Genomic DNA, 25,172 nt, shown 5'->3' on the forward strand with positions numbered 1-25,172 from the left:
GTCTCCAACTGTCTGCCTGTCTCCAACTGTCTGCCTCTCTCCAACTGTCTGCCTGTTTCCAACTGCCCAGGCCCAGGCAGCAGCAGCACAACACAAGCAGGTCAGTCGGCCCAACCACTGTTTTACTGTCTGCCTCTGTCTGTCTCTAACTGCCTGCTTGTCTGTGTCTGCCTGTGTCTGTCAGTAACTGCCTGTCTCTGTCGGTCGGCCTGTCTCTAACTCTGTGTCTGCCCATCTCTGTCTGCCTGTCTCTCTCTCTGCCCATCTTTGTCTGCCTGTCTCTCTCTCTGCCTGTGTCTGCCGGTCTTAACTGTCTGCCTCTAATTGTCTGTCTGCCTGTCTCTGTCTGTCTGCCTGTCTCTGTCTGTCTGCCCTCCTCTGTCTGTCTGCCCTCCTCTGTCTGTCTGCCCTCCTCTAACTGTCTGTCTGCCCGCCTCTAACTGTCTGTCTGCCTGCCTCTAACTGTCTGTCTGCCCGCCTCTAACTGTCTGTCTGCCCGCCTCTAACTGTCTGTCTGCCCGCCTCTAACTGTCTGTCTGCCCGCCTCTAACTGTCTGTCTGCCCGTCTCTGTCTGTCTGTCTGCCCGTCTCTGTCTGTCTGTCTGCCCGTCTCAGTCTGTCTGTCTGCCCACATCTAACTGTCTGTCTGCTTCTCTGTCTGTCTGTCTGCCCGTCTCTGTCTGTCTGTCTGCCCGTCTCTGTCTGCCCGTCTCTGTCTGTCTGTCTGCCCGTCTCTGTCTGTCTGTCTGCCCGTCTCTGTCTGTCTGTCTGCCCGTCTCTGTCTGTCTGTCTGCCCGTCTCTAACTGTCTGTCTCTAACTGTCTGTCTGTATCTGTCCTTCTGTCTATTAGGGCAGCATGATATGAGATCTAGAACATATAGATCTAAACTGTTGGAATCATTTTAAATAGAATGATTTATGTTAAGAAACAAAGTGGAAGCAGCACCGTTCTTGGAACAATTAGTTGACCTAACAGAATAACTTACAGTGAATCTAACAGCGAGGAGGATGAACTGCGCTGCTTGATTGACAGGGGGCGGGGCTTGGTGTGTGGGAAGCAGCCACGAGAGGTGAGGAGGGAGACGACAGAGTAAACTAGAAAAACGGAAGTTGGGCTTAGTGGCATTTCAAAATATTGCGTGCAATGTGAATTCCATTAATTGTGCAGCCCTACTATCGATCTATCCGTCTCTGTCTGTCTGTCTGTCTGTCTCTGTCTGTCTGTCCGTCTGTCTCTGTCTGTCTGTTCTGTCTATCCGTCTCTGTCTGTCTGTCTGTCCGTCTGTCTCTGTCTGTCTGTTCTGTCCGTCTGTCTCTGTCTGTCTGTCTGTCTGTCTCTGTCTGTCTGTCTGTCTGTCTGTCTGCCCGCCCGTCTCTGTCTGTCTGTCTGTCTGTCTGTCTGTCTGTCTGTCTGTCTGTCTGTCTGTCTGTCTGTCTGTCTGTCTGTCTGTCTGTCTGTCTGCCCGTCTCTGTCTGTTCTGTCTGTCTGTTATGTCCGTCTGTCTTCATTTAGGCGGTCTTAATGTATTCTTTGCATTTGTTAAGTAAGAACTTTGAACTGCATTTTATTGTACGAAATGCTGTATAAATAAAGTTTGATTTGACCCAGCCCACCGAGGGCCTGGCCCCAGCAGACAGCCTGAACGACCCAGCGTCGGAGAGCAGCGGCCAGGAGCTGGCTGCTGCAGTGACCCAGGCTGTGGCCCGCTTAGCCCCGTCCTGCACCTTGACCCCAACTCAGGCAATGATGGTGGCCAGCCCGGCTAAGACGCAGGCAGCTACGTCCGAGAGAGAGGTGGTCAATGGAATAGAGTCTGCTGCTGGGGTGAGTGGACTGGACTAGACTGGCTTTATGTCTTCTGTTTACCCTGATGAATCATTGATGTAACTCAAAATGGCTGTTATTTAGTCAGGATCACTATGAGATGATTATAAGACATTACAAAAGGGTCATACGTGCGCATGACAAGTCTTACAATGCATTATAACGGCAGGCTTTAGGTAAAGTGTTACCAAACAGGATTATTTTATGGATAAAAATGGGGTTTGGGTGATGGTGCGTGGCCGCAGTGACAAAATGTAGCTGTTCTAAAGCGAATTCTGCCATGTGGTGGAGAGAGCATTGCAATTTTAAACCACACTTCCTGCAAATGTTCTGTAATAATCGGTGATTCCCGATTTTTTTATATCTAAATTATTTACAATGCTTTCTCTAAATAAGCTTTGTTGTACAATTTTTAAAGGTCAAATACATTTACATTTTAGTCTTTTAGCAGACGCTCTTATCCAGAGCGATTTACAGTTAGTGAGTGCATACGTTTTTCATACTGGCCCCCCGTGGGAATCGAACCCACAACCCTGGCGTTGCAAACAGCCATGCTCTACCAACTGAGCTATAGGAGGGACTATACACTGCATTTCAAACAGTCAGCAATAATCGAATGAATTCAGGGCTTGTAAAGGTTTACATAGTCTAAATAGAAGCCTTCCCCAAAGACCCACAAACAATTTAATGATTTTATCAAAACAGTTTAACCTGCTCCCCCCCCCCCCCCCCCCCCCCCCCCCCACATTCACTAATAATGACTAACTTCTTGTAGCAGGCGTTATAGAAAATGAACACGGGTCTCATAAACGATCTCTCAAGCACAAGCCCAACGTGCTAGTGAGTAGCCGGCTGATCTTTATATTTAAAATGTAGCCAACTTGGATCTATTTGCTAACAAGTCAGAACAGTTGAGTTGTTATGAACACACCCTTCTGTCCGTCTCCCAACTGTTTGAAAAGCATGCTAGCCTGTCCACTTTGTTCAGATGTTGAAATCAAGTGGACTTCCTTATTTCTCAATGTTCCTTGTTATTGCACATTTTATAAAACGTACTCTACAGCTAGGACAACGGTCTTTGGCTAAAATGCTGCTAGCGATACCTGATACCGTAATGCCGCTCGCGACAAACTGAGCATTTAATATTTCAGAATCAATGTTAATTGATACTCCTGTTTTAGTAGTGTCTGCTCTGTGCTCAGTTTGTGGAGTTGAGACATAACAAGGTTAGAAAGGTTAACTTCTCTATTACAGTCAAATAATGTGTTTCTGTGTCCATACGACCGATTTTCTGTTGGACCAAATTCAAATAGCAAGTTGAAACCGCTTGTCAGAGAGGAGGAAGATCTCTCATCTTTGTTGTTGTGAGTGGCAGGGGGAGGGGCTTGGTGTGTGTGTGTGTGTGTAAACATGGTGGAAGAGGTGATGCGAGAGGTTTCACTCTCGCAGAATCTGTCCCAAAATAAGCCCAATGCGTTTCTATGGACCTATTTTGGCGCTAAGCTTGTCGCCTGCCTTCCTGCTTTTGGGACAACGACTTCATTGTTTGGACGGAGACATGAGCATCTCATCACTATATACAGATCTCTGGTGTAAATGGGAAAGTGCACAGAGGAGCGAAGGAGACGAGACCGAAAAGACAGCGTTAGAACAAGCTAACATAAACACTCCTAAAAATGTACATTCAAATTAATTGGATATTTCGCCCAGCCCTAAATTCTACACATCTTGCCATGGCTTATGCTATCTGAGTGACTCGAACATAACATCAATGGGGACCCCATGCTATGACAAAAATCCTCCGTAATCCGTAATTTTTGGAATTTAAGATTCTCCCCGACTGTCTAGCTTTTATTTTGGTGATTGTTAGTTCTCAAAGATGATCTTATTTTTTTTTTAAATATATAGCTCCATTATCTTTTCTACATACTTTATATCTGGTTGTAATAATTTTGAAGTTTACACTGAAAATATTGTTCCGTCCTGAAAATTATTATACGTTTTTTTGGGGGGACATAGGCGGCCTGAAAAAATACTTAGACTCACCTAATCACCGCCCAATACTTTTCTATGCAGAAATAATGATGCATTTAGTATGTCTTCTAATCATCAGGCTGATTACCGTTCACCTCTTTGACAAACCAGCTCATTATTGTTAAAATATCTTTATTTTTATTTTTTAAAATATCTTATCTGGCTGAATAAAGGTTCCAACAGAAATTATAAATAGCATATTAATCTAGATCCTCTCATTTTGATTATTCGATATATTTTTTTCAACAGTATCTCATCTATTCCTCTAATGAATAAATGTGAAAAACGTAATTCATATAGTGTATATGTTCTAACCACCATGTCTTCTCCAGAGGCAAGGAGCTCCTCCTGCGGCGGCCAAAGTCCCGGTGAAGAAAGACAACCAGTGGTTTGACGTTGGCATCGTCAAGGTTACCAACACGGTGGTCACACACTACTACCTACCCTCTGACGACCAGGCCGCCGTCGACGTAAGACACTAACACAACCATAAACACACTAACATGACTGCTGTTGTTCTGAAGTCACTCGTGGTATCTGTGATTTTTAATGCATTGGTTTTATTTACATAGAGCTTTTTTCTAGGGCTTTCACAGATTCCCATTTTGTTTTCCTCGAATTCCTCACACGCTCTCTCATGGTCTCCTCAAAACGTGTTGGAGGAGAACATCCAAGGTCCCTCCCCTCTGACCTTCTCCAATGCTTTTTGAGGAGGAGGCAAGGAGAGAGAATGCGAAGAATCAAGGACAGACTAATGAAGTAAGATATAGGGCTTCCCCGTACTAGGGCTTCCCCCTACTAGGGCTTCCCCCTACTAGGGCTGTTACGGTAACCGTATTACTGCCACACCGGCAGTCATGAGTCATGGTAAACCCGTTTTATGCACTCTGAACATGCTTTGGTAGTACCCAACTACCCAACTACCATCAGGTCCTAACGACCTGGTACTCCTGTTCTCCACTCATTACCTGTATTAACTGCACCTGTTTGAACTCGTTACCTGTATAAAAGACACCTGTCCACACACTCAATCAAACAGACTCCAACCTCTCCACAATGGCCAAGACCAGAGAGCTGTGTAAGGACATCAGGGATAAAATTGTAGACCTGCACAAGGCTGGGATGGCCTACAGGACAATAGGCAAGCAGCTTGGTGAGAAGGCAACAACTGTTGGCGCAATTATTCGAAAATGGAAGAAGTTCAAGATGACGGTCAATCACCCTCGGTCTGGGGCTCCATGCAAGATCTCACCTCGTGGGGCATCAATGATCATGAGGAAGGTGACATAAGTATTTGATACATCAGAAAAGCAGAACTTAATATTTGGTACAGAAACCTTTGTTTGCAATTACAAGATCATACGTTTCCTGTAGGTCTTGACCAGGTTTGCACACACTGGAGCAGGGATTTTGGCCCACTCCTCCATACAGATCATCTCCAGATCCTTCAGGTTTCGGGGCTGTCGCTGGGCAATACAGACTTTCAGCTCCCTCCAAAGATTTTCTATTGGGTTCAAGTCTGGAGACTGGCTAGGCCACTCCAGGACCTTGAGATGCTTCTTACGGAGCCACTCCTTAGTTGCCCTGGCTGTGTGTTTCGGGTCGTTGTCATGCTGGAAGACCCAGCCACGACCCATCTTCAATGCTCTTACTGAGGGAAGGAGGTTGTTGGCAAAGATCTCGCGATACATGGCCCCATCCATCCTCCCCTCAATACGGTGCAGTCGTCCTGTCCCCTTTGCAGAAAAGCATCCCCAAAGAATGATGTTTCCACCTCCATGCTTCACGGTTGGGATGGTGTTCTTGGGGTTGTATTCATCCTTCTTCTTCCTCCAAACACGGCGAGTGGAGTTTAGACCAAATAGCTCTATTTTTGTCTCATCAGACCACATGACCTTCTCCCATTCCTCCTCTGGATCATCCAGATGGTCATTGGCAAACTTCAGACGGGCCTGAACATGCGCTGGCTTGAGCAGGGGGACCTTGCGTGCGCTGCAGGATTTTAATCCATGACGGCGTAGTGTGTTACTAATGGTTTTCTTTGAGACTGTGGTCCCAGCTCTCTTCAGGTCATTGACCAGGTCCTGCCGTGTAGTTCTGGGCTGATCCCTCACCTTCCTCATGATCATTGATGCCCCACGAGGTGAGATCTTGCATGGAGCCCCAGACCGAGGATGAATTGACCGTCATCTTGAACTTCTTCCATTTTCTAATAATTGCGCCAACAGTTGTTGCCTTCTCACCAAGCTGCTTGCCTATTGTCCTGTAGCCCATCCCAGCCTTGTGCTGGTCAAGGATGATCAATGGAAACAGAAAGCACCTGAGCTCAATTTCGAACCTCATAGCAAAGGGTCTGAATACTTATGTAAATAAGGTATTTCATTTTTTTTTTTTTTTTTTTATAAATTAGCAAAAATGTCTAAACCTGTTTTCACTTTGTAATTATGGGGTATTGTGTGTAGATTGAAGGGGGGGGGGGGTAATTTATAAATTTTAGAATAAGGCTGTAACGTAACAACATGTGGAAAAAGTCAAGGGGTCTGAATACTTTCCGAAGGCACTGTATGTTTTGATTTCTAAGACATTCTAAGGTTTGTATCATTCACAACTAAAGTCGCCTCTAAATAACTCTAAATCTAGCGTATAGGACCTCTTTCAAGTAATACCTTTTACCTCCATTATATTCTTCTTACTATAAAATCGTATAATATAAAATAATGGTCAGCTAAATGAACAAGCCTACAGCCTATGGCATGGAGCATAGCCAGATAACATACAGTAGGCATTTTCTCCATATCATGTTTCTTTAAGACCTGACTAAAATAAATTATGGATTTATTGTGATATTGATTTTATTCGACTTTTTTAAATGTAGATGTTCCAAAGGCGTGTATGATGTGTTTAATGTCCGCCACAGCCCTACTAAGATCCCAAAACACCAAAGATGCTTTACAATAAGTCGATTATCAAGTTTTAAAAAAACGTATTTGTTGTGTGTTGTAGGATGACTCTGGGGCGATCCCAGACTACAGTCAGATGAGGAAGATGGACCTCCAGCCAGGGACGGCCTATAAGTTCAGAGTGGCCGGGATCAACGCCTGTGGCCGGGGGAACTTCTCAGAGGTCTCGGCCTTCAAGACCTGTCTACCAGGCTTCCCCGGAGCTCCCTGTGCTATCAAGATCAGCAAGGTTAACATTTTTTATTTTATTACATTTTTAGTATTTAACCAGGCAAGTCAGTTAAGGACAAATTCTAAAACATATTTTACCCAGGGAACGTTTATTTATCACACATGTTTTGTTTCACCATGTTTCTATGAATTCGTGTTTATAGCTCAGATCACGCTTTCTTCCCCGCTCTCTTCCTCTCCCTCCTCCCCACTCAGAGCCCAGACGGAGCCCACCTGACCTGGGAGCCTCCGTCGGTAACGTCTGGTAAGATCATTGAGTACTCCGTGTACCTGGCCATCCAGAGCACCCAGAGCGGAGAACAGGCCAAGCCCACCACCACCACCACCCCAGCCCAGCTGGCCTTCATGCGGGTGTTCTGTGGGCCAAACCCCTCCTGCCTGGTGCAGTCGTCCAGCCTCTCCAACGCACACATAGACTACACCACCAAGCCTGCCATCATCTTCCGCATCGCAGCCCGCAACGAGAAGGGTTACGGCCCTGCCACCCAGGTCAGGTGGCTCCAAGGTATGGAACGTTATGTTAAGCTTGATTCACTAAGTGGCAGTAGTCAATATTACGCTGAACAAAAATATAAACGCAACATGTAAAGTGTTGGTTCCATGTTTCATGAGCTGAAATAAAAGATCACAGAAATGTTCCATACGCACAAAACGTTTATTTCTCTCAAATGTTGTGCCAATTTGTTTACATCCCTGTTAGTGTTAGATTAATTTGGATTTTAAGAATAATGACTAAAGGATTTCACCCCAAATACAGTATAAATGTTAAAATTATCATGTAGTGTCAAACCACTACCAGAGGGGGCGGTACTAAACATTCAAAGTTAAAGGGGAAGGCGGAAACTGTTTAGAAAAGCCACCTAAAGGTGGGAGGAGTCAAGTCCAGGAGGTATAAAATCGTATGTTTGTGTCTTCGGCGCCAGAGCTCACCATGAATAAATATACAGATAATACTTGTTGGTTGTGGACCTTGAATCATTGATGATTAAAACCAGAGCCTTACAACCTCTGGTAATGATTCAAGCTTAGGTTGAATTAGAGATAGAAATTCACATGACAGTTAGTGAGCATTTTCTCTTTTGCCAAGATAATCCATCCACCTGACAGATGTGGCATATCAAGAAGCTGATTAAACAGCATGATCATTACACAGGTGCACCTTGTGTAGGGGACAACAAGGCCACTCTAAAATGTGCAGTTTTGTCACACAACACAATGCCACAGATGTCTGAAGTTGAGGGAGCGTGCAATTGGCATGCTGACTGCAGGAATGTCCACCAGAGCTGTTGCTGGAGAATTGAATGTTAATTTCTCTACCATAAGCCGCCTCCAATGTCATTTTAGAGAATTTGGCAGTACGTCCAACTGGCCTCACAACTGCAGACCACGTGTAACCATGCCAGCCCAGGACCTCCACATCCGGCTTCTTCACCTGCGGGATCGTCTGAGACCAGCCACCCGGACAACTGATGAAACTGTGGGTTTGCACAACCAAAAAATTTCTGCACAAACTGTCAGAAACCGCCTCAAGGATGTTGATCTGTGTGCTCATCGTCCTCCTCAGGGTCTTGACCTGAGTGCAGTTCGGCGTCGTAACTGACTTCAGTGGGCACATGCTCACCTTCGATGGCCACTGGCACGGATGAATCCCGGTTTCTACTGTACCGGACAGATGGCAGAAAGCGTGTATGGCGTCGTGTGGGTGAGCGGTTTGCTGATGTCAACGTTGTGAACAGAGTGCCCCATGGTGGCGGTGGGGTTATGGTATGGGCAGGCATAAGCTAGGGACAACGAACACAATTGCATTTTATCGATGGTGATTTGAATGCACAGAGATACCGTGATGAGATCCTGAGGTCCATTGTCGTGCCATTCATCCGCCGCCATCACCTCATGTTTCAGCATGATAATGCACGGCCCCATGTTGCAAGGATCTGTACACAATTCCTGGAAGGTAAAAATGTCCCAGTTCTTCCATGTCCTGCATACTCACCAGACATGTCACCCATTGAGCATGTTTGGGATGCTCTGGATCGACGTGTACAACAGCGTGTTCCAGTTCCTGCCAATATCCAGCAACTTCGCACAGCCATTGAAGACGAGTGGGACAACATTCCACAGGCCACAATCAACAGCCAGATCAACTATATGCGAAGGAGATGTGTCGCGCTGCATGAGGCAAATGGTCACACCAGATACTGACTGGTTTTCTGATCACGCCCCTACTTTTTTATCTGTGACCAACAGATGCATATCTGTATTCCCAATCATGTGAAATCCATAGATTAGGGCTTAAATAATTTATTTCAATTGACTGATTTCCTTATATGAACTGTAACTCAGTAAAATGTTTGAAATTTGTTGCATGTTGCATTTCTATTTTTGTTCAGTGCAATCCTATCTGTTTCCCCTCTCCCTGTAGAGATGAGTAAAGATGGCCTTGCAGCTAAACCGTCTGCCAAGAGACCAGGCTCCTCACCTGACATGTGAGTACTAGGATTCATCCTCCTCTCTCTTTAGTAATCCACAAAATGATTAAATAAGCTGTTATTTAACTGTACATTCCTAAAAATACTATGAATTAATGTATTTATTTGGAAATGCAAAGGTGTTTTGAAAAAAGTTATTCAGTAGTCGTTTGTGGCCAAGCCTGTCACCCCTCTTCCATAACTCTTAACTTGGCTCTTTACTTTCAATTTAACTCTCTGTCCTAACTCTGTCCTAACTCTGTCCTAACTCTGTCCTAACTCTGTCCTAACTCTGTCCTAACTCTGTCTCTAACTCTGTCTCTAACTCTGTCTCTAACTCTGTCTCTAACTCTGTCTCTAACTCTGTCCTAACTCTGTCCTAACTCTGTCCTAACTCTGTCCTAACTCTGCAGCCCCATCGATGTTCATCTGTTGAATCATGTTTTCTCTCCTCCTTTAGGAAAGCTGCTGGTCCAAAGAAGGCCAGATCAGACCAGTAAGGGGTTTCCTTCCTCTCCCCTTGTTGTCCATGATGACTGACTGAACTGAATACAACACCTTCCTACTGAATACTAGACCCCAGGCTCAACCAAGACCCCAGGCTCAACCAAGACCCCAGGCTCAACCAAGACCCCAGGCTCAACCAAGACCCCAGGCTCAACCTCTACTAGCCTCAAACCCCACCAACTATCTACAGTACCCCATCCTGAACCTAGACCCGCCCCCATCCTAAACCTAGACCCGCCCCCATCCTGAACCTAGACCTGCCCCCATCCTGAACCTAGACCCAGCCCCCATCCTGAACCTAGACCCGCCCCCATCCTGAACCTAGACCCGCCCCCACCCTGAACATAGACCCGCCCCCATCCTGAACATAGACCCGCCCCCAACCACCCATCATTCACAAAATGGCTGCAAAATAGATCAAGATGAGAAGCTGAGAAACACCAGATCCCTGGACGTTGTGCTGCCACGGACGCCTTAGTTCAATCTTCTGTATTTGTTATTGTATTATTATTGATATTTACTTGTTAAAACAGTTGAAAGAAACATCCATTACCTTTTTTTATTTTCCTATGATATATGATTTTCTGTGGAATCAAAATACAAAAACTGTTCAGTCTGGTTTAACTGTAGTTTCTAGTTAGTTCTCTAGTCTGTTTCATGCGTTTCCTGTCTCCTGTTTATCTACACAAGCAATAGACAACACAAATAACTGCTCATAATATATTCTGCAGAGAAATCCAGTGTATCTCATTATATGTCATTGGAGGGTGTGGGCATCGGTAGGTTGCATTCAGAATAATCAGGCGGTTGCTATAGGAGACAGTTGGAACACAAGGAGATGACATCATCACGTCACCATGGAGATTTAATAAATACACCAAATGGAAAACAGACAGCAGGACATTGGGGGGAGGACAGTGTTCTCCATTCCAGGGGAATCATCATCATCAACCAATCAATACTCTTATCTGTCCTGGCTGTCATCTTGCTTTGTGACATCACTGTGTGTTAATGTGTACCTATGTCAGAGGGAGACGAGTGAAGTAATAGCTTCATTTCATTAAAGTAAAGAAAAAAATAACAGTGGTTCATGTATGTTTTAGGAGAGTTTTTTTAAATTTATAACCCTATTCGACAGTTTCAGAATTGGTTGTCTAAGAAGCCGTTACATAACAAGGACTTTTTTGTACTTGTTCTGCTGCAGAACATAAGATTTGACAGAAAAAGAGGAGTGGATTATTTTGTTTTTGTTTACTTTCATTAATTTTTTTATTAAAGGAATTGATTTAATGAAGAAGAAAAAAAAGCTTATTTTCACCTTTCTCCCTCCTCAACCTGTTGATTGTCCATAGTAGAATGAATTTGTTGGAGTCTATGGAATTCAAAAGGATCTTTTTTTATTTTCCCAAGGCTTGTTTTTTAGATAAATCCCAGTTTATTCTCAGAAATGTTTTGCTCTCAAATTGTGGAGAAAGTTTTCATATTGATAACCATTGACATTTTGTTTTTGGTGTATTATTCTTTGATGTACATGTGTTTAGGTTTGCAAGTGTGTGTAACGTGACTGATGTTTTCCACGTCTTTTTGAACGGAGCGGTTTTTTTGTTACCTAGTGGTGGGAAATGCTGGATATGATGGCATGAAGAATGATTGATTGGCGCTGCCAGAGTTTGGGCTCAGTTGTAAATAAGTTCCTTCCTTCACGTAGCAAGAAGTAAAGTAAAACATTAAAAAAAAAAAGATTTTTATATAATTATCTGTAACAAAAATGTTTTTACATGTTTGACATCTCGGTTGCTTTTTGTCTAGATATAAAAAAAAAACGGAAACGTCTCCCTGCTCTGTCTTGTTTCTCGCTTCTGTTTTCCTCATTGATTATAATGCAGAAGACTTCTTGATATCGTTGTTATGGTTATAATGCCCAAGTTGCGTTGTCAGGCAAGGAGGTCAGAGGAGGTTGAATTAAGAACCAACCATAGAAATAGAACCTAGAATAGATTCTATTTCTATGGAAGCAACGGCAAGCTGATGGAGATTTGGCTTCGTTCTATCTGATCTAACAAACGGTTTGTGAATATTACTATGGAAAATAAAACTTTTTAGTGAATCTTTTTTACCACTTCTTGAGGTGTGACTTATTTTGTGTGAATGTTTACATTTTTACATTTTACCAGACGCTCTTATCCAGAGCGATTTACAGTTAGTGAGTGCATACATTATTTCTTTTATTTTTTTCATACTGGCCCCCCGTGGGAATCGAACCCACAACCCTGGCGTTGCAAACGCCATGCTCTACCAACTGAGCTACATCCCTGCCGGCCATTCCCTCCCCTACCCTGGATGACGCTGGGCCAATTGTGCGCTGCCCCGTGGTAATGAGAAAGAGCCAGGCTTTGCTAAACTCGGACACTGGTTGAATTCACCACCACCTCTGCTTATGTGTAATTGTTCATCCTTGTGTACATTTAAAATATAAAGTACATACTGTACGGTTTATATAATACGATTGTTGTGGATAGTCAAATTGTTAGTTTACATGCTTGTAAAAACGATTTCTCTAATAATCCTGTTTTTAAATGGACACATCTGAAATCAGGTTACGGAAACTTTCATCACCATGGAGTGTTGTTTATTCAGCTAGCTACTGATGGGATTTATAATGAATGCAGAAAATTAAAAATGCCATTCAAAATTAACGTTCTACCACCGTGACCATGTTATTTTTATGAAACCTTTTTGAATCTGAGTTCGGACATTATAAAGTATGTGAAACTATTTCTAAGACGCATACTTTCAGTTTTCCCGAATTCACTTCAATCGCGCATCGGAAAGGAGGCTTGCTGGTCGGTGCTGGACATGGAAGATGAGACACCGCTAGAAGGTTCAAATCCAACAGTAATCTGCGCCGCTCGGTCATGTTGTCAACAAGGAAGCATTGTGCATCATCCAAAAACATACATTTTCTTGAAAATATATTGTAGCGACCGCGTGGAGAGTTATGCGCATTTGTTCTGATGTTCTGTCGTGTGGTGATAAGGACACGTTTATCAGTTTTTTTTTTTCTGGGTTTCGCGGCGTCCAGCATTCCAGTCCTCCTGCTGTCTGCCAATCCGTCCTCCTGCTGTCTGCCAATCAAGGGAACGGCTGGAACGCACGGCCGGGCCGCGGCAGACGAGGGCGGCATTTTCTGAGCTAAACTGACCAAGACGCACAACAACAACACATAAACAACAACACATAAAAATCTCACATAGTTCTGCCCCAAAACAATGACAACTTCTCTCAACCAGTAGCATAAGGGCTTTTTAGATAAGCAGTGCCCACTTTGTTTTGAGCGGACTTCGCCGCCTAGAACACACCCGGAGGCAGCCCGGTTGCAAAACGAATGCAATCAATTTTCACCCTGTGCAAAACACGCCTACCCTGGCGTACGGGCCAGATTAATCGAATCCCCTCATTGTGAACCGTCCTCTGTAACATGGACCAATAGAGGACCACCACAGATAGAACAATGAGACAGATATTTCACTAGATGTATAAATATGAAGCATCCGCTTTGTGTTTTCCACTCACTACCAAATATGGTAGTGAGAGGAAGCCCAGAGGCCGGCAGTGGGAGAAGATGGAAGGAGGTGGATTGTAGCTTACGTTCTGCAAATGTTCCCATCAATGAAACATTTGATCTCAATACAGTTTTCTGTTCCCAAAACTAGAATATGTTATGAACAGAGTGGACTAAGTTGTGTAGACTTTTGCCAAAGTTTTAAAAAGGCGAAGGCGAATTGAGTTATTGAACACAAGCGTTTCACAGAGTAGGCGTTCCCTAACAGAATTATGCAGATGTCCACTAGAACGGGCCAATAGGGTCTCGCTATCCCGTGCTTGGCTCTGCCCACCTCCTTGCTTGTTCTGCCCACTATGACTCATCTCTTCCCATTGGAAACGACAGGCTGTGGTCTATCTTGGTAGCGGTCAAACACGGAAATTGTTTCAATCTTTTTTCCACCATTCATTTTCCCCCATAGGTGATTTTAGAAACTTTTCAAATAAGGGCTGTGTTTCGTGTGGGCTTACCCTGGCGTGACGTTTTGATAACCGTGTAAATCACTCCCAGACAAGGTGACATTTATCAATATATTCACCTGTATTTATCCCCCCCCAAAATGAAAAGTGAATTAGCTGCTAATGTGGCTATCATACAAAACTACAAATGCCTGTCAAGCATCATGTCACTCACCAGGGCCATGATTAGGCAGGGCAAATCCATTTGAGTGATTTCTGGTCAATCGAAATAAATCCTTCGCAGCATGTTTTTGGACTAATTCAGAAGTTTTTACCCTATTAAGTACAATACCATTTGTAGGGTTCTATTTTCTCATAATTGGATCTGTATGTGATGAATAGTTTAGAAGGAATGCATTAATGATAAGCATAGGTTTGTACTATACTGATATAAATTGTTTCACATAACAGGCTGTGATTCATGTGAGGAACGTTAGGTGGTAGGATGAGATAAGAACTTGTATTTCTTACAGATACGAACACTGCCTCTCTGTTGTCTGTGAACCGTTGTCTGTGAACCGTCCTTGAACTAGGTACTCACAGTACAGTACAGTGGAATGGTGTCTTTTGGGTGCTAACTCCACAGGTTGTTATGATAAAAACGTATGCCTGGCAACAGGGATGCGCCAAGGGTTTGGGACTAGCCCGTGCGCCAACGGATTGGCTGAGTAAGTCTAAACCACGCTCAGTCTCTACTCTGATTGGCCAGCAGGGAGTGGGAAATATCTCTGTCAGAGTATTTGAAGAAGAACCTGTAACAATGGATTAGTTCTCTGAGTGCCCTGCGTGGTATTTCAGTGGACCCGTATATACGAACCTTCATACTTATCATACATACATTTTGCATATAATAAATTTAGCTTGGATTGAAGATCTCTTGATTCTTATTCCAATACCAGATTTGAATTACGCAATTTCTAACACCTTACAAAAAAAAAAGTCCTACAGAAATCCTGCATGAAAAATCCTGGTGCCACTTTCCTGTAGGACAAATTCCTGAAGGAATCCTGCAGCAAAATGCCCCCCAAATCCTGTGGGATATCCTGTGGGTAAGATTCCTGCAGGCCATTTCCACCAGATTTCCAGGGCCATTTTCCTCTAGGGCAACCTGCTGGATCCCTTCCTCATCCTTCAGAGAATTTACTGTAGGACAATCCACATTCCTTCAGAGAATGGACAGAAAGCATAAGATTGTGGTCCTCTGTAGAGCACGGCACTTGTAACGCCAGGGTAGTGGGTTCGATCCCCGGGACCACCCATACGTCATCTTAGCAGCTGCGGATGATTGCTTAATGAAAGTGGTCTCCATTTCATCATGTTATATGAACAGTTAAGCTCTCATTTTATTTTCAATGTAGAAAAGCCAGATTACAACCTACACTATATGTGCACTGATCCACCATGAGCTCTGCCGCCTCAGCCATACTGTCAATATATCATCAATATGTCCACTCCTATTGATAGAGTTTATCTCATGATCACGACAAAACAACTTTTGTTATGTCACGATCATGAGAAAAATTATCTTGTGATCTTGACAAAACAACTTTTGTTATGTTGTGATCGTGAGAAAAATAAGTTCTCGACATAACAAGGGAATTATCGTTTTATTCGTAAGTTCTCTCGGGACTTCTGTAATTTACTACTGTGAAATGGGTCCAATTAAACGAGAGATGGGATGAATGATAACCTACCCTATGTTGTGGGCCTATTGGCTATTTCACCAGTATGAAACCATCCCAGTCAGAAAAGGTGAGAATTTATTCTGCAATGATCATGAAAATGAAATAACAGAGAATAGAAATAGATCCGTATTTCTAACTATTTTACAATTTAAAGATAAATAAATAGATTTTCACTCTTCTCACTAAGCATCTGGTTATTATATTCCTACCAGTTTTTTTTAATATATATACAGTATCTCACAAAAGTGAGTACACTCCTCACATTTTTGTAAATATTTGAGTGTATCTTTTCATGTGACAACACTGAAGAAACGACACTTTGCTACAATGTAAAGTAGTGAGTGTACAGCTTGTATAACAGTGTAAATTTGCTGTCCCCTCAAAATAACTCAACACACAGCCATTAATGTCTAAACCGCTGGCAACAAAAGTGAGTACACCCCTAAGTGAAAATGTCCAAATTGGGCCCAAAGTGTCAATATTTTGTGTGGCCACCATCATTTTCCAGCACTGCCTTAACCCTCTTGGGCATGGAGTTCACCAGAGCTTCACAGGTTGCCACTGGAGTCCTCTTCCACTCCTCCATGACGACATCACGGAGCTGGTGGATGTTAGAGACCTTGCACTCCTCCACCTTCCGTTTGAGGATGCCCCACAGATGCTCATAGGGTTTAGGTCTGGAGACATGCTTGGCCAGTCCATCACCTTTACCCTCAGCTTCTTTAGCAAAGCAGTGGTCGTCTTGGAGGTGTGTTTGGGATCGTTATCATGTTGGAATACTGCCCTGCGGCCCAGTCTCCGAAGGGAGGGGATCATGCCCTGCTTCAGTATGTCACAGTACATGTTGGCATTCATGGTTCCCTCAATGAACTGTAGCTCCCCAGTGCCGGCAGCACTCATGCAGCCCCAGACCATGACACTCCCACCACCATGCTTGACTGTAGGCAAGACACACTTGTCTTTGTACTCCTCACCTGGTTGCCGCCACACACGCTTGACACCATCTGTTAGGTTCCCCAGTTTCTGTGTTGTGGTTTGTGTATTTTCATGTAGGTATTTCAGGAAATGGGTTCCTGAAATTCCCCAACAAGCAGCTGATTGATTGGATGGACATTGATGATTGGACAGCTGACCCCACGCCCTCGTCAGGACCCAGCTGTCTCCAATTACCAACTCCTTCTGAAGCTATATAAGCCCCAGTTGCTCAGAGGGGGGGGGGGGGAACCAGAATGGCTGAGAGTTACAGCATGTTGGTTGGATGCTAAGAGTTTGGTATGTACTGTGAAGTTGTTGCTGTGAGAACCAATTGTAATGTTTTGTGTTAGTTTGTGGCTCAGAGAGTTTCTTTAATGTCCTGAGTTAGTTTTTCTCAGGTTTTGTTGTGAACCAGTTTTTATTTATTTTGTTCCCAAGGGGGAAAGGGGAAGGCACCTAGGGAGTGCTTAGGCAAGAGGCCCGCGGGAACAAACTACATTTCCCATTCTACATTACATACATAACATTCTACATTACCCGTAGAAGTTAACTGTCTATGCACACTAGGGAAGACCTGGGCGGACCATCCCCTGTATTTTGGTTAGTGCACCAGGTGGTGCTAGTTCAGTAAGTAGTGGGTAGGCAGGTAAGGTAGGAGAGGGGGGGCTTTGATATTTACTTTCTTTGCTTTGGTTCCGTCCAGCCCCTTTTCCCCCAAACTTACCGTGCGAAGGAATAAATTCCCTGTTAACGGTATTCTCTGCCTTTTGTCATCCTTACTCACACCTACAGTCCCATACCTCTTTCACACCACGGAGAGTTGAGTTGTAGCAGGGTGTTGTGCTTGACACCATCTGAACCACATACGTTTATCTTGGTCTCACCAGACCACAGCACATGGTTCCAGTAATCCATATCTTTAGTCTGCTTGTCTTCAGCAAACTGTTTGCAGGCTTTCTTGTGCATCATCTTTAGAAGAGGCTTCCTTCTGGGACGACAGCCATGCAGACCAATTTGATGCAGTGTGCGGCGTATGGTCTGAGCACTGACAGGTTGACCCCCCACCCCTTCAACCTCTGCAGCAATGCTGGCAGCACTCATACGTCTATTTCCCAAAGACAACCTCTGGATATGACGCTGAGCACGTGCACTCAACTTCTTTGGTCGACCATGGCGAAGCCTGTTCTGAGTGGTATCCAGTCCTCAGGGCTGCGCTCTGCCCCTTCAGGAGATAACGTATCCAGTCCTCAGGGCGGCGCTCTGCCCCTTCAGGAGATAACGTATCCAGTCCTCAGGGCGGCGCTCTGCCCCTTCAGGAGATAACGGATCCAGTCCTCAGAGCGGCGCTCTGCCCCTTCAGGAGATAACGGATCCAGTCCTCAGGGCGGCGCTCTGCCCCTTCAGGAGATAACGTATCCAGTCCTCAGGGCGGCGCTCTGCCCCTTCAGGAGATAACGTATCCAGTCCTCAGGGTGGCGCTCTGCCCCTTCAGGAGATAACGTATCCAGTCCCCAGGGCTGCGCTCTGCCCCTTCAGGAGATAACGTATCCAGTCCTCAGGGCGGCGCTTTGCCCCTTCAGGAGATAACGTATCCAGTCCTCAGGGCGGCGCTCTGCCCCTTCAGGAGATAACGTATCCAGTCCTCAGGGCGGCGCTCTGCCCCTTCAGGAGATAACGTATCCAGTCCTCAGGGCGGCGCTCTGCCCCTTCAGGAGATAACGTATCCAGTCCTCAGGGCGGCGCTCTGCCCCTTCAGGAGATAACGTATCCAGTCCTCAGGGCGGCGCTCTGCGCTTCAGGAGATAACGTACCCAGTCCTCAGGGCGGCGCTCTGACCCTTCAGGAGATAACGTATCCAGTCCTCAGGGCGGCCCTCTGCCCCTTCAGGAGATAACGTATCCAGTCCTCAGGGCGGCGCTCTGCCCCTTCAGGAGATAACGGATCCAGTCCTCAGGGCGGCGCTCTGCCCCTTCAGGAGATAACGTATCCTGTCCTCAGGGCGGCGCTCTGCCCCTTCAGGAGATAACGTATCCAGTCCTCAGGGCGGCGCTCTGCCCCTTCAGGAGATAACGTATCCAGTCCTCAGGGCGGCGCTCTGCTCCTTAAGGAGATAACGTATCCAGTCCTCAGGGTGGCGCTCTGCCCCTTCAGGAGATAACGTATCCAGTCCTCAGGGTGGCACTCTGCCCCTTCAGGAGATAATGTAGGGAGACTGGCAGCGTCCGTCCAGTAGCGGGCATGTGCAGTTTCACCATGGGGGATGAGGACGGTGACGAGGTGGTACGGTCTGCAGTTTGCTGTGTGTCCTCCTACTTTTCGTGGCGTCATTACATCAATGGTCCCCAAGGTCCTAGCGTCTATCTTGAGAGAGGTGATTTCCTCTCTCCTTCAAATGCAGGCTGTTCGGGTGGTCCCCGTGTCTGAAATACAGCTGGTACATTTTAGTTCCCAAGAGCGATGGAACGCTTTGCCGGATATTGCAGTCAGTGCGTCCCAGTGATTGGTTCACGTCCATAGATCTGAAGGACGCATATTTTCATGTGCTATACATGATGTGTTGCTAGGGGATCCGAGTATTTGCCTATCTGGACGATTGGCTGGTCATAGCGGAGTCCAGGGAACAGGTAGAGCTACACATTGCTACGCTGGTTTCCCATATTCCGTTTCTGGGGTTCATAGTGAATCTATGGGGTTCATAGTGAATCACAAGAAAACTTGTTTGACTCCAGCTCAGTGTATTCAGTTTCTGGGTCTCGATTTGGACTTGGTTCTGAATCATGCGTTTTTGTCCCAACAGAGGAGGGTCGAATTCTGTCTCTGTCTGGCACAGTTTCCGCTGGAGCACTTGGTGCCTTTTCTCTTGTGCTGTTATTGGGTCTGATGGCCTCTATGATAGCTGAGGTGCCTCTGGGACTTCCGTTGATGCGTCTGTTTTAGCGCTTGGTGATTGCCGACAACAGGACGGTGGTGGCTACATGAACAGGCAGGGATGGTCTCTCTGTCTCCTAAAACCTGGCCCGTTATCTGCTCATATGGAGTAGTGCACATTTCTTGTCGCTCAGGGCAATGTATCTTCCCAGATCTCTGAACGTGGGTGCGGATCAACCTTCCGGGGGGGTCTTATCTCTACAGAGTGGAAACTGCACCCCTCGGTGGTGGCCCAGATATGGGACCGGTTCGGCAGGACCGACGTAGATATAACACATCGTGAGAAAACGCGCATTGTCGTCTGTTCTTCTCAATGAGGGATCTGGGCGCTCTGTTGGGAACGGATGCTTTGGTATAGCAGTGGCCTTGAACCCTGCTCTACGCGTTCCTCCGTTGGACCTGATTCCGGCCACCGTGGAGAGAGTCCGTCAGGAGGGTCTGTTGTTGATTTTGGTGGCTCCCCATTGGCCCAGATAATCCTGGTTCCTGGAGATCATCCACCTGTTCAGCGGGGACCCATGGGGGGTTCAATGTCTTTGGGATCTATTGTGCCAAATTGGGAGAATTTGGGACCCACGACCGCAGATATGGGATAGTGGGTTTGGCCCCTGAAAGGTTAAATTTGATGGCTAGGGGTTTACCCTCGAACGTGATTACGACTGTACCGTCGGCGTGTGCACCCTCTACGTGAGGGTTTTATACATATAAGTGGAGCACATTCGAGGGTAGGTGTCAGGTTAAAGGAGATTATTATTTTTCAGAGCTCTTTGGTGGACATTTATTGTGTTATTGCAGGGCCTTTCTTTTTCCACATGGAAGGTTTATATGGCAGCCATCTCGGTGTGTCATGTAGGGATTGACGTCTCTACCCCGGGGTATCTTCCTCTGGTGGTGCGGTTCCTGAAAGGCGTGCGTCGGCTCAGACCAGTGTCTAAACGTATGGCTCAGACCAGTGTCTAAACGTATGGTTCAGACCAGTGTCTAAACGTATGGTTCAGACCAGTGTCTAAACGTATGGCTCAGACCAGTGTCTGAACATATGGCTCAGACCAGTGTCTAACCGTATGGCACCAACCTGGAACCTGGCTTTGGTCCTGGGGGCACTGTGTGAGCCTCCGTTTGAACCATTGGAGTCTGTGGACCTGAAGACCCTTTCCTACAAAGACTGCCCTGCTCATGGCCTTGGCGACGACCAAGCGCATTGGGGATCTCCACGTGCTATCAGTCCACCCTTCCTGTTTGGAGTTCGCGCCTGGCGACTCCAAAGTGATGTTATGTCCTAATGCGGCTTTTGCTCCCAAGGTAATGCTTCTGTCTTACATGCTCCTGGCTTTACGGTCTTACATGCTCCTGGCTTTACGGTCTTACATGCTCCTGGCTTTACGGTCTTACATGCTCCTGGGTTTACGGTCTTACATGCTCCTGGCTTTAAGGTCTTACATGCTCCTGGCTTTAAGGTCTTACATGCTCCTGGGTTTACGGTCTTACATGCTCCTGGCTTCTGTCTGACATGCTCCTGGCTTATGGTCTTACATGCTCCTGGCTTTAAGGTCTTACATGCTCCTGGCTTATGGTCTTACATGCTCCTGGCTTTACGGTCTTACATGCTCCTGGCTTATGGTCTTACATGCTCCTGGCTTTAAGGTCTTACATGCTCCTGGCTTATGGTCTTACATGCTCCTGGCTTATGGTCTTACATGCTCCTTGCTTTAAGGTCTTACATGCTCCTGGCTTATGGTCTTACATGCTCCTGGCTTTAAGGTCTTACATGCTCCTGGCTTTAAGGTCTTACATGCTCCTGGGTTTACGGTCTTACATGCTCCTGGCTTTATGGTCTTACATGCTCCTGGCTTTAAGGTCTTACATGCTCCTGACTTTACGGTCTTACATGCTCCTGGCTTTATGGTCTTACATGCTCCTGGCTTTACGGTCTTACATGCTCCTGGCTTTAAGGTCTTACATGCTCTCTCCTGGCTTTACGGTCTTACATGCTCCTGGCTTTAAGGTCTTACATGCTCCTGGCATTCGAGCTGTTCCCTTTCTCACCTCCTACGTTTGCTTCCAGGAGGAGGTCTAGGTGTTCCAGTGAACAGTGGAGGAGGTCTAGGTGTTCCAGTGAACAGTGGAGGAGGTCTAGGTGTTCCAGTGAACAGTGGAGGAGGTCTAGGTGTTCCAGTGAACAGTGGAGGAGGTCTAGGTGTTCCAGTGAACAGTAGAGGAGGTCTAGGTGTTCCAGTGAACAGTGGAGGAGGTCTAGGTGTTCCAGTGAACAGTGGAGGAGGTCTAGGTGTTCCAGTGAACAGTGGAGGAGGTCTAGGTGTTCCAGTGAACAGTGGAGGAGGTCTAGGTGTTCCAGTGAACAGTGGAGGAGGTCTAGGTGTTCCAGTGAACAGTGGAGGAGGTCTAGGTGTTCCAGTGAACAGTGGGGGAGGTCTAGGTGTTCCAGTGAACAGTGGAGGAGGTCTAGGTGTTCCAGTGAACAGTGGAGGAGGTCTAGGTGTTCCAGTGAACAGTAGAGGAGGTCTAGGTGTTCCAGTGAACAGTGGAGGAGGTCTAGGTGTTCCAGTGAACAGTGGAGGAGGTCTAGGTGTTCCAGTGAACAGTGGAGGAGGTCTAGGTGTTCCAGTGAACAGTAGAGGAGGTCTAGGTGTTCCAGTGAACAGTGGAGGAGGTCTAGGTGTTCCAGTGAACAGTGGAGGAGGTCTAGGTGTTCCAGTGAACAGTGGAGGAGGTCTAGGTGTTCCAGTGAACAGTAGAGGAGGTCTAGGTGTTCCAGTGAACAGTAGAGGAGGTCTAGGTGTTCCAGTGAACAGTGGAGGAGGTCTAGGTGTTCCAGTGAACAGTGGAGGAGGTCTAGGTGTTCCAGTGAACAGTGGAGGAGGTCTAGGTGTTCCAGTGAACAGTGGAGGAGGTCTAGGTGTTCCAGTGAACAGTGGAGGAGGTCTAGGTGTTCCAGTGAACAGTGGAGGAGGTCTAGGTGTTCCAGTGAACAGTGGAGGAGGTCTAGGTGTTCCAGTGAACAGTGGAGGAGGTCTAGGTGTTCCAGTGAACAGTGGAGGAGGTCTAGGTGTTCCAGTGAACAGTGGAGGAGGTCTAGGTGTTCCAGTGAACAGTGGAGGAGGTCTAGGTGTTCCAGTGAACAGTGGAGGAGGTCTAGCTGTTCCAGTGAACAGTGGAGGAGGTCTAGGTGTTCCAGTGAACAGTGGAGGAGGTCTAGGTGTTCCAGTGAACAGTAGAGGAGGTCTAGGTGTTCCAGTGAACAGTGGAGGAGGTCTAGGTGTTCCAGTGAACAGTGGAGGAGGTCTAGGTGTTCCAGTGAACAGTAGAGGAGGTCTAGGTGTTCCAGTGAACAGTGGAGGAGGTCTAGGTGTTCCAGTGAACAGTGGAGGAGGTCTAGGTGTTCCAGTGAACAGTAGAGGAGGTCTAGGTGTTCCAGTGAACAGTGGAGGAGGTCTAGGTGTTCCAGTGAACAGTGGAGGAGGTCTAGGTGTTCCAGTGAACAGTGGAGGAGGTCTAGGTGTTCCAGTGAACAGTGGAGGAGGTCTAGGTGTTCCAGTGAACAGTAGAGGAGGTCTAGGTGTTCCAGTGAACAGTTGAGGAGGTCTAGGTGTTCCAGTGAACAGTGGAGGAGGTCTAGGTGTTCCAGTGAACAGTGGAGGAGGTCTAGGTGTTCCAGTGAACAGTAGAGGAGGTCTAGGTGTTCCAGTGAACAGTGGAGGAGGTCTAGGTGTTCCAGTGAACAGTGGAGGAGGTCTAGGTGTTCCAGTGAACAGTGGAGGAGGTCTAGGTGTTCCAGTGAACAGTAGAGGAGGTCTAGGTGTTCCAGTGAACAGTGGAGGAGGTCTAGGTGTTCCAGTGAACAGTGGAGGAGGTCTAGGTGTTCCAGTGAACAGTGGAGGAGGTCTAGGTGTTCCAGTGAACAGTGGAGGAGGTCTAGGTGTTCCAGTGAACAGTGGAGGAGGTCTAGGTGTTCCAGTGAACAGTGGAGGAGGTCTAGGTGTTCCAGTGAACAGTGGAGGAGGTCTAGGTGTTCCAGTGAACAGTGGAGGAGGTCTAGGTGTTCCAGTGAACAGTGGAGGAGGTCTAGGTGTTCCAGTGAACAGTGGAGGAGGTCTAGGTGTTCCAGTGAACAGTGGAGGAGGTCTAGGTGTTCCAGTGAACAGTAGAGGAGGTCTAGGTGTTCCAGTGAACAGTGGAGGAGGTCTAGGTGTTCCAGTGAACAGTGGAGGAGGTCTAGGTGTTCCAGTGAACAGTAGAGGAGGTCTAGGTGTTCCAGTGAACAGTGGAGGAGGTCTAGGTGTTCCAGTGAACAGTGGAGGAGGTCTAGGTGTTCCAGTGAACAGTGGAGGAGGTCTAGGTGTTCCAGTGAACAGTGGAGGAGGTCTAGGTGTTCCAGTGAACAGTAGAGGAGGTCTAGGTGTTCCAGTGAACAGTAGAGGAGGTCTAGGTGTTCCAGTGAACAGTGGAGGAGGTCTAGGTGTTCCAGTGAACAGTGGAGGAGGTCTAGGTGTTCCAGTGAACAGTAGAGGAGGTCTAGGTGTTCCAGTGAACAGTGGAGGAGGTCTAGGTGTTCCAGTGAACAGTGGAGGAGGTCTAGGTGTTCCAGTGAACAGTAGAGGAGGTCTAGGTGTTCCAGTGAACAGTAGAGGAGGTCTAGGTGTTCCAGTGAACAGTGGAGGAGGTCTAGGTGTTCCAGTGAACAGTGGAGGAGGTCTAGGTGTTCCAGTGAACAGTAGAGGAGGTCTAGGTGTTCCAGTGAACAGTGGAGGAGGTCTAGGTGTTCCAGTGAACAGTGGAGGAGGTCTAGGTGTTTCAGTGAACAGTGGAGGAGGTCTAGGTGTTCCAGTGAACAGTGGAGGAGGTCTAGGTGTTCCAGTGAACAGTGGAGGAGGTCTAGGTGTTCCAGTGAACAGTGGAGGAGGTCTAGGTGTTCCAGTGAACAGTGGAGGAGGTCTAGGTGTTCCAGTGAACAGTGGAGGAGGTCTAGGTGTTCCAGTGAACAGTGGAGGAGGTCTAGGTGTTCCAGTGAACAGTGGAGGAGGTCTAGCTGTTCCAGTGAACAGTGGAGGAGGTCTAGGTGTTCCAGTGAACAGTGGAGGAGGTCTAGGTGTTCCAGTGAACAGTAGAGGAGGTCTAGGTGTTCCAGTGAACAGTGGAGGAGGTCTAGGTGTTCCAGTGAACAGTGGAGGAGGTCTAGGTGTTCCAGTGAACAGTGGAGGAGGTCTAGGTGTTCCAGTGAACAGTGGAGGAGGTCTAGGTGTTCCAGTGAACAGTGGAGGAGGTCTAGGTGTTCCAGTGAACAGTAGAGGAGGTCTAGGTGTTCCAGTGAACAGTGGAGGAGGTCTAGGTGTTCCAGTGAACAGTGGAGGAGGTCTAGGTGTTCCAGTGAACAGTGGAGGAGGTCTAGGTGTTCCAGTGAACAGTAGAGGAGGTCTAGGTGTTCCAGTGAACAGTAGAGGAGGTCTAGGTGTTCCAGTGAACAGTGGAGGAGGTCTA

At 46.6% G+C, this 25,172-nt stretch overlaps 1 protein-coding gene across 1 annotated transcript in view; it reads left to right on the forward strand.

Annotated features, from left to right (window-relative positions):
- The window catches only part of LOC311123849 (host cell factor 1-like), a 61,608-nt gene extending 51,468 nt beyond the window's left edge, over positions 1–10,140 (forward strand). Inside the window, exons 24-29 of the mRNA XM_084198070.1 lie at positions 1,611–1,826; positions 4,193–4,330; positions 6,864–7,049; positions 7,247–7,556; positions 9,474–9,537; positions 9,980–10,140. Coding sequence (XP_084054196.1) covers positions 1,611–1,826; positions 4,193–4,330; positions 6,864–7,049; positions 7,247–7,556; positions 9,474–9,537; positions 9,980–10,019 — 954 coding nt within the window. The 3' untranslated portion in view covers positions 10,020–10,140. The remainder of the gene's footprint in view (positions 1–1,610; positions 1,827–4,192; positions 4,331–6,863; positions 7,050–7,246; positions 7,557–9,473; positions 9,538–9,979) is intronic.
- Positions 10,141–25,172: the final 15,032 nt, after the last annotated feature.

Source organism: Coregonus lavaretus (assembly GCF_964263955.1).
Source record: "Coregonus lavaretus genome assembly, contig: HAP1_SCAFFOLD_421, whole genome shotgun sequence".
NCBI classification, from domain to species: Eukaryota; Metazoa; Chordata; class Actinopteri; order Salmoniformes; family Salmonidae; genus Coregonus; species Coregonus lavaretus.